The sequence below is a fragment of the Poecilia reticulata genome, chromosome 2, assembly GCF_904066995.2.
Source record: "Poecilia reticulata chromosome 2, P_reticulata-male-v2, whole genome shotgun sequence".
Classification (NCBI taxonomy): domain Eukaryota; kingdom Metazoa; phylum Chordata; class Actinopteri; order Cyprinodontiformes; family Poeciliidae; genus Poecilia; species Poecilia reticulata.
Window position 1 is genome coordinate 45,553,924 of NC_088831.1, and position 15,218 is coordinate 45,569,141.

Below are 15,218 nucleotides of genomic sequence, written 5' to 3' on the forward strand. Positions count from 1 at the left end.
AAACATCCGTCTTCCTCCCATTAAAGGACTTTTATTCAGGAAATTATTACTTCATACATGAATAAAACTCATAGAAATCGTCATTCAGTAGCTGCTCTCCTATTGGTCTATTCTGACAGGTTCCAGCTCTCTGATTGGTTGAATCTTTAATCTGTTGCTCGAAGTTTCTTGAAAACAACAATAAAAGAAAATGGTGGAATATTATTTTAATGTAGAAACAACATGGAGGTCCTGATTCGACCAGAACCGGGTCGTAGAATCAGAACTGGTCCGCAGCAGGTTTGGGTCAGAACTCCGTGTTCAGCCTTCAGTTTCACGTTAAATCCAGTCAGCAGGTGATGATGTCATCTGCTTGGAACCGAATCCAGATCCAGTCCAGGCAGTTCTGGTTCCGTCCCCCTGGGCAGCTGGTGAGCAGCAGCGACCGGCCCGGTCCTCGGTACCGGCCCGGCCCGGTCTAGTCCAGCAGACTGGAGTGTTCTATCCGGGTGATGGTCCAGTCTGGAGCGACGCCTTTGGTGAACTCCCTCTGGAACCTGAACCAGAACAACAACAGAACCTTAGCGTCCAGCGGGAGGAGCGGTTCTGGTCGGGTTCTGGTACCGACTCGTAGATGGCGGTGAGCAGCCGCTTGGCCTCCATCTCTTTGTCGCCGATGGACACCGTGAACATCCGGGTTCCCTCCATGATGTCGTCAGGGAGACCAACGCTGGTCAGGTACCAGAACCGCATCAGGATGCTGACGAACTTCCTGCCTGCAGCCCGACATGGAGGAACCAGAACCAGAACCAGAGGAGAGAGGTCCGTTTAAACGGTTCTGACATCGCTGGTTTACTGCCTGGAGAACAAAGCGGGTTTTTTCTTTCTCACTTCCAGTTTCACCAGCTGGAAGACGGAGGACCCAAAGAATCAGGTACTGTTTCTACAGATCCGGGTTTAGACCAGGGGTTTCCAACCTGCGGCTCCCGGGCCACATGTGGCCCTCAGGTCCAAATTTTAACACAAAAACAAAGATACAGATAAACAAAAGCAACTGAAAAACGCTGCAACAATAAAACGAAGCTCCACAGAATAGAAGTCCTCCAGACCACCAGGGGGCGTCTGCAGTTGGTAATGTTAGCTCCGGAAAAGAGTGAGGTATAACTTTACTTTCTTCCTCCAACTCTTTCTGGTCATCCTGTCTTTGCCAATGGTCTGGTCCCTGATAGTCTGGTGATCGGCGCCCCCTGGTGGTCTGGAGGACTTACACTTAGTGGAGTCATTTTAAATGTGCCGTTTTAGATTTTTAGCTTCTATTTCCATCTGTGCATTTCTTTTTCTGTTACATTTGTTTTTGTCTGTGTTTTGGAGTTTGCATGATCCCTGTGAGCCACCGTAGCTCAACTCCTGCACTGTCACTTTAAGAAAATCAAACAAGAAGAGGTTTTATTATCTCCATGAGGATCTACAGATCAATAATGATCAATAAATAATCGATTATAATAGAAAGACAACCAATGACACAAGGCTTTGAAAATAATAACTGAAATAATTTTATGTTTTTAACATCAGACATGATGTTATGTGGGCTATCTCTCTTTATTTAATATTTATGGAATAGTGACTCAGTCTGTAAGTTATTTGGTTTATTTTGTTCTAAAACTTGAAAATATGAATTAATTTTAGTTTAATTTTGTTCCCTTTCAAAATAAAATAAATAATTTAGCAATATAATAATAAAACCTTTTTTGCAGCTCTATTGTATTTCATTTTGTAGCATCCGGGGAAGAAGGGGTTGGAACAAACACAAATCACATTAGCAATAAATTAAAAAATAAATAATCTAAACACTTAAAAAAGACAAAATATTTGTTCAATTAATTTGTGCCTTTCAAAATAAATAAAAAATAGTTTGTAGGTTTTCACAGTTTGTAAGATCATTTGTGCTTTTTTTAAATAATAAATGAAAATATGATGAACGCATTGGAATGAATACATTTGTGCTTTTTAATTAATAAATGAATAAAAAGCCCCGTTGGGAATAAATGTGCTGTTTTCAGTGTTTGTGCTCTCAGCTCACCGTCGTCGTCGTAGAAGATCCCCACGTCTCCCGGCATCGTGTACATCACGTCCTCCGGCTCGGCACACAGAGCTCTCTGGTGGCTGGACGGCAGAGAGCCGCACTTCTGCTCCAGCTTCCCAATCAGCTGCAGGACGGAGGAGGAAGACATGATGAAGATGCTGCTGCTGACCCACTGAGATCATCATCATCTTCATGCTCACATCTTTAGCGACGAGGCCCTCCAGAGCCTCAAACTGACACCGAGACAAAAGTCTGGAGACGTGGGAGAAAGCCTGGAGGACAGAGGACAGAGTCCAAATCACTGGAGGACAGAGGACAGAGTCCAAATCACTGGAGGACAGAGGACAGAGTCCAAATCACTGGAGGACAGAGGACAGAGTCCAAATCACTGGAGGACAGAGTCCAAATCACTGGAGGACAGAGGACAGAGTCCAAATCACTGGAGGACAGAGTCCAAATCACTGGAGGACAGAACCAAGATGGAGGACAGAGTCCAAATCACTGGAGGACAGAACCAAGATGGAGGACGGGGATGCTGGTGGATGGATGGATGACAGTTCATATTAATGAACTCATAACATTGTCGAAAATATACCAGATTTATTAAAGTGCTCATTTCCATCCATAGTCACATAAAACAAACACAAGAAACAAACATTCAGATAATTTCATTCATAAAATCAAAAACAAAACCAATACATAAAGTCAGAACAACCTATTTTAAGAGTTTTATATCAAATGCTATATATATGTTTATTTTTTAAAATAAAAATGATGATGATGATGAATGGATGAACGGAACCAGTGTGAACCGACCAGAACCCTGATCTGCTCTCCGGGTTTGTACCGAACCTGCTTCGCTCCCTCTGTGAACTCCTCGATGCTAAACTCTTTGTCAAAGTAGGTTCTGATCAGGAAGTAGTAGATCCGGGTCCGGAACCAGATGAACGGGTTCGGGATGCCGACCACCACCACCTTCGGCTTCGGGTGGTGCTGATCCCGCTCCGAGCTGTAGGTCCGTCTGGCCGGGAGGTTACCCGCCCGGACCAGACAGCACCGCTGACTCCTAACCAGATTCTGGTTTAAAACGAACCGAGCCAGAGTGAAGGATGAAGGCAGCCGAGGATAACATCTTAACAGGAGGGACACCATCTTCACCGTCCGCCTCACTGCTGGTTCCGGTCCGAAACAAGTTGTTCAGACAGGAAATCCCAGCAGAAATAATATCCGAGACTCAGCTTCACCTTCATACACATTAAACATTTTTGCAATTTATACAAATAACATCTTCTTTATACAAATAACACATATAATTATATATCTTTGTCTGATTCTTTCTCCATGTGGGGAACGATAACAAAGTAACACCAGCGGAAGCCTTGATCCCGCAACTTCCGTGAATAGATAAATAGAGTCCGAAATTGCTTTAAATGGAGGTCCAGGAAAGAGTAGCGGTTCCGATTTTCACTGAAGTGGACCGGGACGTGTTTCTGAACGAGGTTTATCCCGAGGTAAGGAGGACCGGCTCCGTTCAGGCGCTTCTGGCGGCTCCAGATAACACGAGGACCGTTTTCAGTGCTACACCTGAGTTTTACTAGTCACACCGGAAACATCGAGTACTGACTGATCTGATTTAATTTAAAACAATTATGACATGACTGACAGAAAATATAAATGTATTAGCAAAATTGGATGCTTTAAAGACTAAAATTATCATAACAATATATATTTTTATATAAAACTAATGAAGTAGGTAATGTAAAAATATGTCAGAACAAAATGGTTGAAAAGGCTTTTAACAAATCATCCCTGCTGCATTTTTGATTGTTCACCATTCAGTTTAGCTTCTCACGGTGGGCAGGAGCTACTCGAGTCAGAGTAGTGATACTTCATGATAATATTCACACCTGTTTGACTAAAACTGGACTCTAGAATACATGATGATGAGCCCAGATCATGATTCCTCCACCACCATGCTTGAGAGTTGGTTTGCTATGGATGAACTTGATGCATCTTGTTGGCTCCGATTGGTGTGACGTGTCGCTGTCCTCCAGCGCAGCCCGGCGGTCCTGCGGGGCGTGGATCTGGGCCCGTGTGTGGACAGGTGGACGGTGGAATACCTGGCTTTGAAAGGAGGTGAGAGGGAGGTGAAGATCCACGTCTCCTCCGTAGCTCAGATGGATTTTCTTCATAAAAACTTCATCTACAGGTGAGCTCCAACATCCAGAGCTTCAGCTGTGATGGAGGAGCCGACCTCTAACCGTCTGGACGTTTTATCACCAGGACTCTGCCATTTGATGAGTTCGTCAGGAGAGCAGCTGAGACCAAACACTCCGACTTCTTCCTGGCTGAGGTAGGATCGGATCAGCTGGATTTACTGCGGATGCTTTTCCTTCACTGGGGTAAACTCCTGACTTTGGTTTCAGGAGGAGAGCTACTATCTCCGCTCGCTGGGAGAGGACGTCCGCAAGGTAAAGGACTGAAACGACCGAAACGAAACCTGAGTGTGGAGCTTTCAGTCTGGCTGCCTTTGGGAGGATGATGATGATGATGATGATGATGATGATGATGATGAGGAGGAGGAGGAGGAGACATGAATGATTGGACGAGCGTGTTGTAGGCATTTCACACCTGATTGGAAAACGTCATAAAAAAAGAAAATGTGAATTCAGTGCGTTTCCATCAGATGTTGACGCTCCGATGGCTGCAAGTAAACAGGAAGTAAACGCTGCAGTAAACAGGAAGTAGACGTTGCAGTAAACAGGAAGTAAACGCTGCAGTAAACAGGAAGTAGACGTTGCAGTAAACAGGAAGTAGACGTTGCAGTAAACAGGAAGTAGACGTTGCAGTAAACAGGAAGTAAACGCTGCAGTAAACAGGAAGTAGACGTTGCAGTAAACAGGAAGTAAACGCTGCAGTAAACAGGAAGTAGACGTTGCAGTAAACAGGAAGTAAACGCTGCAGTAAACAGGAAGTAGACGTTGCAGTAAACAGGAAGTAGACGTTGCAGTAAACAGGAAGTAGACGTTGCAGTAAACAGGAAGTAAACGCTGCAGTAAACAGGAAGTAGACGTTGCAGTAAACAGGAAGTAAACGCTGCAGTAAACAGGAAGTAGACGTTGCAGTAAACAGGAAGTAGACGTTGCAGTAAACAGGAAGTAGACGTTGCAGTAAACAGGAAGTAAACGCTGCAGTAAACAGGAAGTAGACGTTGCAGTAAACAGGAAGTAAACGCTGCAGTAAACAGGAAGTAGACGTTGCAGTAAACAAGAAGTAAACGCTGCAGTAAACAGGAAGTAGACGTTGCAGTAAACAGGAAGTAGACGTTGCAGTAAACAGGAAGTAAACGTTGCAGTAAACAGGAAGTAGACGCTGCAGTAAACAGGAAGTAGACGTTGCAGTAAACAGGAAGTAGACGTTGCAGTAAACAGGAAGTAAACGCTGCAGTAAACAGGAAGTAGACGTTGCAGTAAACAGGAACTAAACGCTGCAGTAAACAGGAAGTAGACGTTGCAGTAAACAGGAAGTAAACGCTGCAGTAAACAGGAAGTAGACGTTGCAGTAAACAGGAAGTAGACGTTGCAGTAAACAGGAAGTAGACGTTGCAGTAAACAGGAAGTAGACGTTGCAGTAAACAGGAAGTAAACGTTGCAGTAAACAGGAAGTAGACGTTGCAGGAAACAGGAAGTAGACGTTGCAGTAAACAGGAAGTAGACGTTGCAGTAAACAGGAAGTAGACGTTGCAGTAAACAGGAAGTAAACGTTGCAGTAAACAGGAAGTAAACGCTGCAGTAAACAGGAAGTAAACGCTGCAGTAAACAGGAAGTAAACGCTGCAGTAAACAGGAAGTAAACGCTGCAGTAAACAGGAAGTAAACGCTGCAGTAAACAGGAAGTAGACGTTGCTCAGTACTTTGGACCAAAAGTCTAAAACAATAGAGAATGATCAGTTTGGTGGCTCTGGTAAGGCATGGAAAGGTTTCTACATCAAACTTATTCTGCAAACCGTTTTCTATCTCCCTGTTAGAAAGTTAAATATTTTCTAGAAAAGTCAAAAAAAGTGAGTTTAAAAATGTTTTTATGAAACATGAATTTATCAGGGGCTGCACAGTGGTGCAGTGGGTAGAGCTGTTGCCTTGCAGCAAGAAGGTTCTGGGTTCGATTCCCGGTCTTTCTGCATGGAGTCTCCATGTTCTCCCTGTGCATGGTGGGTTTTCTCCAGGTACTCCGGTTTCCTCCCACAGTCCAGAAACATGACTGTCAGGTTAATTGGCCTCTAAATTGTCCCTAGGTGTGAGTGTGTGTGTGCATGGTTGTGTGTCCTGTGTTGCCCTGCGACAGACTGGTGACCTGTCCAGGGTGACCCCGCCTCTCGCCCGAAACGTTGGCTGGAGATGGGCACCAGCACCTCCTGACCCCACTGAGGGAAAAAGGGTGCAAGAAAATGGATGGATGGATGAATTTATCATTTTGCCGTTTCCTGATGCGATTGTTCAGTATCTCACACGGCTGATCGAACATCGTCTGCAGCTTTACTTCCCTTCGGTTTTAACCTGTTAGTGCTGCAAGCCCCACATGCAGCACTGACTTTAGATGCGCTCTTACTCATGCTTCGTCCTGTTGATGCGAGGAGCGGCCATGTTGAAACTCAAAGTAAAACAGTGCGTTCAGATGGAATGCTGTCCGAAGTCGGACTTCCCACTGGGAAACTGGGAAAAACTCCGACTGACCCGACTTGCAAGGCCGACTTAGCGATTCAATATGGCCGCTGCTCGCATCGACAGCAGGAAGCTGAGGTGGAAACGTGTTTATTTTATTAGACATGAGTCTAAAATCATTGGAGCATCTGCAGCTCCAAACTGAACAGATCAAAGCTGGTGTTTGGGAAACTTGACTTGATGTTTGGAAGCAGAAATGCGAACAGCAGCTGCTGGCGTTGCCATAGCGACGCCATGGCGTCGCCATGTTGGAAACCTGATCGCTGACTGTTGGTTCAGGTCTCACATCGAACCAGCTCCGAATTCGCAACGCAGCAAAATCCTCAGACAAGTCCGACTTGGTTCCAGATGATTTTTCTGGTTCTGGCTCCAAATGGACGCAGCGTAGTTCCTGTTAGGTTCTGAAAGCAGACGCCTCCTTCGGGTCTCACTCAGCTGGGTCAGTTCTGGGTTTCAGATGTTGAGTTTCTGGGTTCTGATGGGCTGCAGGTCCAGTTTTCCTCAGGTTGGTTCTGTCTCTGCAGGAACCCGCTAACCTGAGCAAACAATTCCCGGACCTGGCTGAGGACTTTCACACGCCTCGGTTCTTTGAACCGGACCGGTTCTTCTCCAGTGTTTTCCGGATCAGCTCCTGCGGTCTGCAGCTGTGGACCCACTACGACGTGAGTTCTGGTCGGACCGGGTCTCAGTGGCTTTAACGTCCAGGCCAGCTGTGTTCAGATTGCTCTGTTGTTGAAGGTGATGGACAACCTGCTGGCTCAGGTCACAGGAAGGAAGCGGGTGGCCCTCTACAGGCCCCAGGATGCATTGCACCTCTACCTCAACGGTGAGGTCCAATGAAAACCTGAGCCTGACGCATCCATGTTTAAACTCTGAGGTCAACGGGTCGGTGAGGCGTTAAAGTGTCGCTTTGCTGATTCAACCCATCAGGTGACAAATCGGAGGTTCTGGACATCGATGCTCCTGACCTGAAACGGTTTCCTGAGTTCATAAAAGCCAAGAGATACGACTGCGTTCTGGAGCCTGGAGATCTGCTTTTCATCCCCGGTAGGAAAATCCAGATTTCACAACTTTCAAAGCTCCCAGAAACTCTGGATGAACCCAAACTAACGTCCCATCGTCCCGTCCTCCCCAGCGCTGTGGTTCCACAACACCCTCGCTCTGCACTTTGGAGTCGGCGTTAACGTCTTCTGGCGCCACCTGCCTGCGGAGGCGTACGACAAGAAGGACCCTTACGGCAACAAAGACCCGGTGGCCGGTGCTCGGGCGCTGCAGACTCTGGAGAGGGCGCTGCACGCTCTGGACCAGCTTCCGGCGGAGTACCGGGACTTCTACGGCCGGCGGATGGTCCAACGCATCCAGGACCGGACTTATTGCCACAATCCAGACTCAGAAACTACAATACCCAGAAGTCTGTCCCACTAACATGGACGAGTCCATAAAGGTCTATGAAGCAGCGGAAACGAAGAATATCAGTTATTGTTTTGTATAAACGTTGGTAAAGTTTCACTTCTTGGTTTAATTTATTCAGAATTAATGAATTTTCCTGGAAAAGAGACAAAAATATCAAGAAATAAGAAACTTTTACTTCTGTCTCTTCTTGAAAGTTCTCTAAATAGCTGTTGAAGATTTAACTGGACCAGAGAATTCAAACATTTTCATCAGATCGATGTCATTTTCTTCATGTTCATGGGCCGCGTTTCTCGTCTTTGCTCAGGAAGCACATTGACTAAACCGTGAGTGAAACAGCCACTGGGACTGACATTTAACATTACATACACCTTTCTGACCAGGTGAGGGCGCACTTTCTCCATCTATAATCAGACATTAAGGCGACTTGAAACCATTTCTCCCTGGCACCTCCAGACCCGGGCCCCCATCCGGGCCCGGGCTGGTGGGCAGCCGCCCCCCCAGCCCCCCCCCCATAGCTCCGCGCCTGGTTCTTACCGGATACTGTGGCGCCATCTAGAGTTGAGTCAGAACCTCCTGCTGCAAATGTGACTGCAAGAGGAAATAACTCCCAAAGTTCATCTGACTTTTAGTCACTAGAGTCACTGAAACGCATCAAACATTATGCTAGCATGTTAGCATTAACAGCTAATTTGTCTCACACCAATAATCATTGCTTTATCTTATTTTTATATAAATGAACCGAGATCCTTTAAATAAAAACACGACATGGAGTCCAGATTATTCTGATGGGAACATCATTCAGATTTTAAAAGCATTTTAGCTAATGCTACCAACATAGAAATCATAACAGCTAATCTGATTTAAAGCTAAAATGCTAGCTAGTGCTAGTATGCTAACCAATGTCAACTTTCCAAGGGCTTCAGGAACATTTAAAACTTATTTCCACCGTAATAAACCTTTTGACATTCAGTTTGTTTGAGTCCCACTTCAGCATATTAATATTTTAACAGACCTAATAAAAGTTTCTGCTTCAGCAGAGCAGCTGCACAGTCAGCATTAACATATGGGAAAAGATCACTGCCAATAATAAATGTATGTTGGAATCTAAATGTCACTAAACCTGGATAAATTTAAGATTTGCTTGTGTTCTGTGTTTTTCAACTCATACATATGAATTCAGGTTTTATCTGTAAGAATATAAGTTTAAAAGTTACGAATCAAGTTACAATTCTGCAATAATACAAGTACAAAAATCTAAATGTACACGTTCTTCCATCCATGTCAGTAATTTTGAAGCTTCATTGTTGATTTGAACTCAAATGTGTTCTGTTTGCAAAAATTAAAAACAATACAAATCATAAATTTATGCATATTTACTGACAATCGTAGACTCCAGTGTTCATTTCTTATTGACAGTGATTTTGCCCCGTACTCACATCCAGGCTGCAACAGTCCAACAACACAGTGGAAAATGAAGAGCCTCAGATATTTTATTGCACAGACTGCAGTTCTTCATGTGTCCTTACAAACATGAACAGCTTTGTGAACAGCGTCTCCCCAGTGTCTGTAACTCAGTCCCTGTTTCTACAACCAACCAGTGACCGACTACAGGACGCAGCTTGGAGCCGCGGCTGCGGCATCCAGTCAAGCTGCTGCGGTACAGAACCGCCGGTGCAGGACAGGAAGGAACCGATCCTGGAAAAGGGGTCGAGTTCATGTTCATCTGGGAACCAGTTTGTGTGTCGGTGGAGGCGGACGGTCCACCGGCAGCTGGAGCTGAAGAAGAGCGTCCACACCGACCCGTTTGGGTCCAGGATCTGCAGAATTCCTTTCCACGGGGAGCAGACAGAAAATGGCACGTTGGGAGTTGGGTTGGTTGGTTGGAGGGATCCGGACGGGTTCATGGCGTCTGGGCCATGCCGCGGCTCGACTTCATCTTCTCCAGCCTTTTATTCAGGTGGCTGTTGCTCGACTCCAGCTCCTCGATCTTGTCCAGCGCCGTCCGCAGCTGTTGGACCAGAGGAGAACCAGTTAGCCTGAACTCTGCTTCCCGAACGGACCCGCTTCCAGAAACACCTGCCTCTCTCTGCAGTTTGCGTCTCTCCGCCTTCAGCTCGTCCTCCACCTTCTCTGCGTTCTCCGCTGCAGATTTGTAACGAGTCACATGACCCTCCAGTCTGGTCACCTGCACACCAGAGACCAATCAGAACCCTGATGACATCACCGAACCGCTCTAAAGTATTCACACCTGTTGCAGGTTTTCACATTTTGTCACGTTCAAACCAAACTTTAACAAAAGAACTAGAATTAGACTTTTTTTTATTTTAAAGTTCAATTTATAAATATACCCTAACATGATCCAGCATGTAACAAATTCATAAAATGAGGCGCAATCACGTCGTTTTGCTTTATTATTTAACAGAATGAAATTGAAGTGTTGTACCGAGTTACGCCACCAGGAGGCGGTGTTTCCCATGTGACGGTTGGTGCATATTTTCCTGCTTTATTTCTCACGGGAAAAATGACAAGTAAAAAGTCTCCGTTTTATTTTTGTTTAATTTTAGGTTGACTAACGTCATTAAGCACATGAAAATGATCCCCATGAAGTTTTTATCCTATAACATTTGTCATTGTCTCATGTAGACTGTTTCGAGAGTGAAATGCTATGCTAGTTGACCCGCTAGCTTAGCTGCTAGTTAGCTTATCAGCTAAGCGATTTGGTCATTTCTGAAGAACTATTTAAGTTTGAGGTTTGAATGTGATCCACTTCAAACAATAAAGCTGAGGTGTGAATACTTTTCTAAAATACAGCCTGTGGAGCAGCCAGATGATCTGCTGCTCACGTTTTGCTCTAAAGCCGTCACTTCCTGTTCCGCCTTCACCAGTTTGAACTTCAGGTCGTTTATTTGCCTGCTGGAGTCTCCTGGAGAAGAATCACAGGAAAACGCTCGTTTGTTTGAGACGTTAAGGAAAACCCAGAAGTTTGGTCCACGGCCCGCTCCACCCACTCTGAAGCTCCATGATGTTCGGGTCGTTCCCGTTTTCAGCAGCTTCCCCGTCTGGACTGGACCCGCTGTCTGCGCCGTTCTTCTGGTCCAGCTGGGATTTTAGTTTCTTTATCTGCAAAAGGATCTCCTGATGTCAAAGATTCATAAATCACCTCATGTGCATTTCCTTAAAAAACTCACCTGCTCAATCATTTTTTCACGCTCATCCACTAGTTTCCTCAAGCGAATCTCTGAAAACAGACAAAACATCGTTTGAGTCAAACAAATGATCAGATTCGTTTCATTTATCAGTTCAGTTTCAGACCTTCCTGTTATCTGTTGAAGCGATCTTCATACATAATTCTTCACGTTCTTGTTAAATTAGAAAATCATTGCTACCTCAGTTCCTGACGTCTTTAATGTTCCTTAAGATTTGATGCTAAATGCTCTTTGAAACTGGAAGCGTAGGAAAACAAACTGTTTAAATATGGCAGATGTTTTCCTGACGTCGTTTAAATCAGCCATTCTTTTTACTGAACGTTCACAAAATGGTTTTAAACATTCTGCTTTTAGTGCAGAATAATCTAGTCCAGGTTTTAAGTGTCTATTGAAAGTTTCAAACTGCAGCAAATTAAAGACACTGAAAGTCGTGGACGACCAGCATCTAACCTCAGCACACAGGTTGTTAGACTATTCAAGACTAACAGTCTCTCCAGTGTTAACTCTAGCTCTAGCTAATGCTAATGCTAGCCTACCTGTGCTAATGGACAGCAGAGAACGAAGGCGATCCAGACAGTCCTCAGCTTAGGCCTGCTAATCATCTCCAAAGCTAATGCTAACTAAGGCTCCTCCTCATTTAGCAGCGGACTTGGTTAGCGGTACCGGATCAGTAGCTAGCTACATTCTCCTGCGACATGAATGTAGCCACCGCTAGATGAGCCATAGATGGATTTTGGCACCAACATCATGTGTTGGGGCAGAGATGAATTTCAGGACGACGACTCAAGAACCAGAGCAGGAGCTAAAGAATGATCTAGATCAGTGTTTCTCACCCTGTTTCAGCCCAGCGCCCCCCCAGCCTTTATCCAGGTCCCTCACCGCCCCCCCAGCCTTTATCCAGGTCCCTCACCGCACCCGCAGCCTTCATCCAGGTCCCTCACCGCCCCCCCCAGTCTTCATCCAGGTCCCTCAACCCCCCCAGCCTTTATCCAGGTCCCTCACCGCCCCCCCAGCCTTTATCCAGGTCCCTCACCCCCCCAGTCTTCATCCAGGTCCCTCACCCCCCCAGTCTTCATCCAGGTCCCTCACCCCCCCCAGCCTTCATCCAGGTCCCTCACCCCCCCAGCCTTATCCAGGTCCCTCACCGCCCCCCAGCCTTTATCCAGGTCCCTCACCCCCCCAGTCTTCATCCAGGTCCCTCACCCCCCCAGTCTTCATCCAGGTCCCTCAACCCCCCCAGCCTTCATCCAGGTCCCTCACCCCCCCAGTCTTCATCCAGGTCCCTCAACCCCCCCAGCCTTTATCCAGGTCCCTCACCCCCCCCAGCCTTCATCCAGGTCCCTCACCCCCCCAGCCTTCATCCAGGTCCCTCAACCCCCCAGCCTTTATCCAGGTCCCTCAACCCCCCCGTATTCATCCAGGTCCCTCACCACCCCCCCCCCAGCCTTTATCCAGGTCCCTCACCCCCCCCAGTCTTCATCCAGGTCCCTCACCCCCCCAGCCTTTATCCAGGTCCCTCACCCCCCCCCCAGTATTCATCCAGGTCCCTCAACCCCCCCAGTATTCATCCAGGTCCCTCACCCCCCCCAGTCTTCATCCAGGTCCCTCACCCCCCCCAGTATTCATCCAGGTCCCTCAACCCCCTCCAGCCTTTATCCAGGTCCCTCACCACCCCCCCCCCCCCCCCCCCAGCCTTCATCCAGGTCCCTCACCCCCCCAGCCTTCATCCAGGTCCTTCACCGCCCCCCAATAAAGAATCTGCAGGCTACTTTGCACTGACTATTATTTTATCATTAATATAACTATCACTATTGTAGATGTTTTGATTTTTATGCTTGTTTCTGTATTTATCATCAAAATTATTTCCCAGAGAACAAAAAAGCCATGAGAATAGAAATTATTTTCACAGGTGCCTAACAGCAGCCAATCAGAGTGGAGAATATATTCTTATTCTTTTCCATTTTCTAGTTGTAAATATTCCACTAAATGACCAGATTAAAGATGTTCAACATGCCAGTTTAAACTCTGATCTATTAGCAACCGACTGAGCTGCAGCATTAAAACATGGATAGAACTGTAACTACATTAATCAAAGCTCTTCTTCTCTTCAGGGTTTCTGGTGGTGCAGCTCTGTGCTGCCTTCAGGAGAATGGGACATCAGAGCATCATCCATAAAACTTCATGTGGCATTTATTGTTCAAACCAGAGCTTTCAGTGGAAAAACTAAAGTTCCTTTTAATGCCATAAAGATATGAGACAGAAACATGGATTATATCTTTATATAGATCTATTGATTATAGATTAATAGTTTTACTGGACAGAAATGACAAAGAACAAATCTGGTTCTTAATCAAATCCTAATGAGTCAAAGTGTCATGGAGTCATCAGCCTCATGACATTAACACTGACATGAACAATAATATTGAAGAAATAAATATATCAAATCTATTAAAAACATAAATAAGTGATCAGTTCTTTACTGTTATGGTCTGTAAGATATATTTATTCTCAGTATTAGATGTGGTCTCAACAAACCCATGACACTAAAACAATATTATTTTACCTTTTATCTGGAAATAGTGTCTGTTTATTCTTGCCATACAGTCTCTGTATTAATTATTGCTCTAAAGGTCTTGCCATACCAGTTTATTCCTCTGTATTTACTTTAGTTTCTTAGTTTATTCTTGCATTTTGTTCTTCATTCATTTCCATTTAGTTTCATTTGATTAGTTTTATCCTCTCTTGGTTTATTGCTATGTCCACTTTAGTTTATTTCCTGTTGCTACATTTATTTTATCGTTTATTCACTATCAGTAATCTTCACTCATCACCTGCTGCTCCGTCTAATCGTCATGTTTCACATCATGTGTTGATTTTTCACTGTTCAGCGTCAGATTCTCTGTTTTTATGCCATAATTCATATCTAGTTCGTTGCTCCGTTTTATGTCCCGCTTCTCCTGTTTCAGAGTTTTGCACAATGTGCGTCTTTTTTTTTTTAACCCCTTAAGGTGCAGAGCGGTCGGGAAGCGTATCGATGGGGAAAAGGCAGACTGACATAAACCTTTCAAAACAACGGAAACAATTTCTGCATTCTGATTATTGAAATATAAAAGTGCTGTGTTGTTCTATCACCCCGTTTCATACCGGACGACTTGCAGCTCCGTGTTAACGCTATAAAATGAACGCTCTCTATCGTGGTATCACCCATGGAGGGATTTCTTTATTTCTTTATTTAAATGGGTTCATTTTTCAGAGGGATACTCAGTGAGGGTATCGTGATTTTAGCTACCAGTAGCAGGAGAACGGAGCTGCGCCAAGAAGCTACAAACACTGAATAGAAGAAGAGCTGCCATCGATACAGTTGCAGCCAAGCATGATTTAATGTTACACAATACAGTTTTACCAAGTTGCTCAAAGTCTAAACTGGTATTGTTGTGCATTTAAGGTGTAAAGTTTACCTTCGACCAAACGCCCCCCAAAGGCATCCCAGCGCCCCGCTTTTGTAAAAATGCCCGCCAGCGCCCCCTGCCGTCCTCTGAACGCCCCCTGGGGGGCGGTACCGCCCACGTTGAGAACCGTTAACCTAGAGCCTCTTCAACTGTTAGCAGGAATTCCCAAAAATCGTTTTTTTTTTTTTTTTGCTTGCATGTTTTCATGTAAAAACATCTACAAATAAGTGATTAACGTAACCGAGTGAAAAAGCAAAGTCTTATCTTCCAAATTTCCAGAAAGGAGAAGAATCAACACTTTCCTGCAGCATCGCAGATCAAATGAACAAATACAGCAACGATTTATGTAAAGGTGTGAACGTACCGCAGGG

The 15,218-nt window shown here is 45.2% G+C and overlaps 3 protein-coding genes across 7 annotated transcripts in view; 1 reads left to right on the forward strand and 2 right to left on the reverse strand.

Annotated features, from left to right (window-relative positions):
• Nucleotides 1-191: 191 nt before the first annotated feature.
• On the reverse strand, nt 192-3,381 carry maip1 (matrix AAA peptidase interacting protein 1). Of its 5 annotated transcripts, none has more exons than XM_008404340.3 (5): nt 2,915-3,381; nt 2,263-2,334; nt 2,060-2,186; nt 608-755; nt 192-536 (listed from the first exon to the last, which is right to left on the reverse strand). In XM_008404340.3, exons 1-5 carry the CDS (start codon nt 3,212-3,214, stop codon nt 458-460), a joined length of 726 nt encoding a protein of 241 aa, XP_008402562.1. In that variant the 5' UTR covers nt 3,215-3,381; the 3' UTR covers nt 192-457. The 5 variants fall into 5 exon arrangements, 4 of the variants coding, with proteins under 4 accessions (XP_008402562.1, XP_008402561.1, XP_081460929.1 ...); XM_008404339.3 differs by having other exon boundaries at nt 2,879-3,381; XM_081604803.1 differs by having other exon boundaries at nt 604-755; nt 2,879-3,381.
• A 58-nt stretch (nt 3,382-3,439) lies between these two features.
• tyw5 (tRNA-yW synthesizing protein 5) lies at nt 3,440-9,326 on the forward strand. The gene is made up of 8 exons (XM_081604802.1): nt 3,440-3,573; nt 4,117-4,271; nt 4,346-4,415; nt 4,489-4,533; nt 7,304-7,441; nt 7,518-7,605; nt 7,710-7,826; nt 7,915-9,326. The coding sequence occupies exons 1-8, from the start codon at nt 3,493-3,495 to the stop codon at nt 8,202-8,204; spliced, it is 984 nt and encodes a 327-aa protein (XP_081460928.1). The 5' UTR covers nt 3,440-3,492; the 3' UTR covers nt 8,205-9,326.
• A 338-nt stretch (nt 9,327-9,664) lies between these two features.
• Nucleotides 9,665-15,218, reverse strand: part of lrrfip1a (leucine rich repeat (in FLII) interacting protein 1a) — a 69,768-nt gene continuing 64,214 nt past the window's right edge. Inside the window, exons 21-25 of the mRNA XM_081604800.1 lie at nt 11,381-11,430; nt 11,201-11,312; nt 11,036-11,115; nt 10,273-10,377; nt 9,665-10,200 (exon numbers count right to left, since the gene is read on the reverse strand). Of these exons, the coding sequence (XP_081460926.1) occupies nt 10,093-10,200; nt 10,273-10,377; nt 11,036-11,115; nt 11,201-11,312; nt 11,381-11,430 (455 nt within the window). The 3' untranslated portion in view covers nt 9,665-10,092. The remainder of the gene's footprint in view (nt 10,201-10,272; nt 10,378-11,035; nt 11,116-11,200; nt 11,313-11,380; nt 11,431-15,218) is intronic.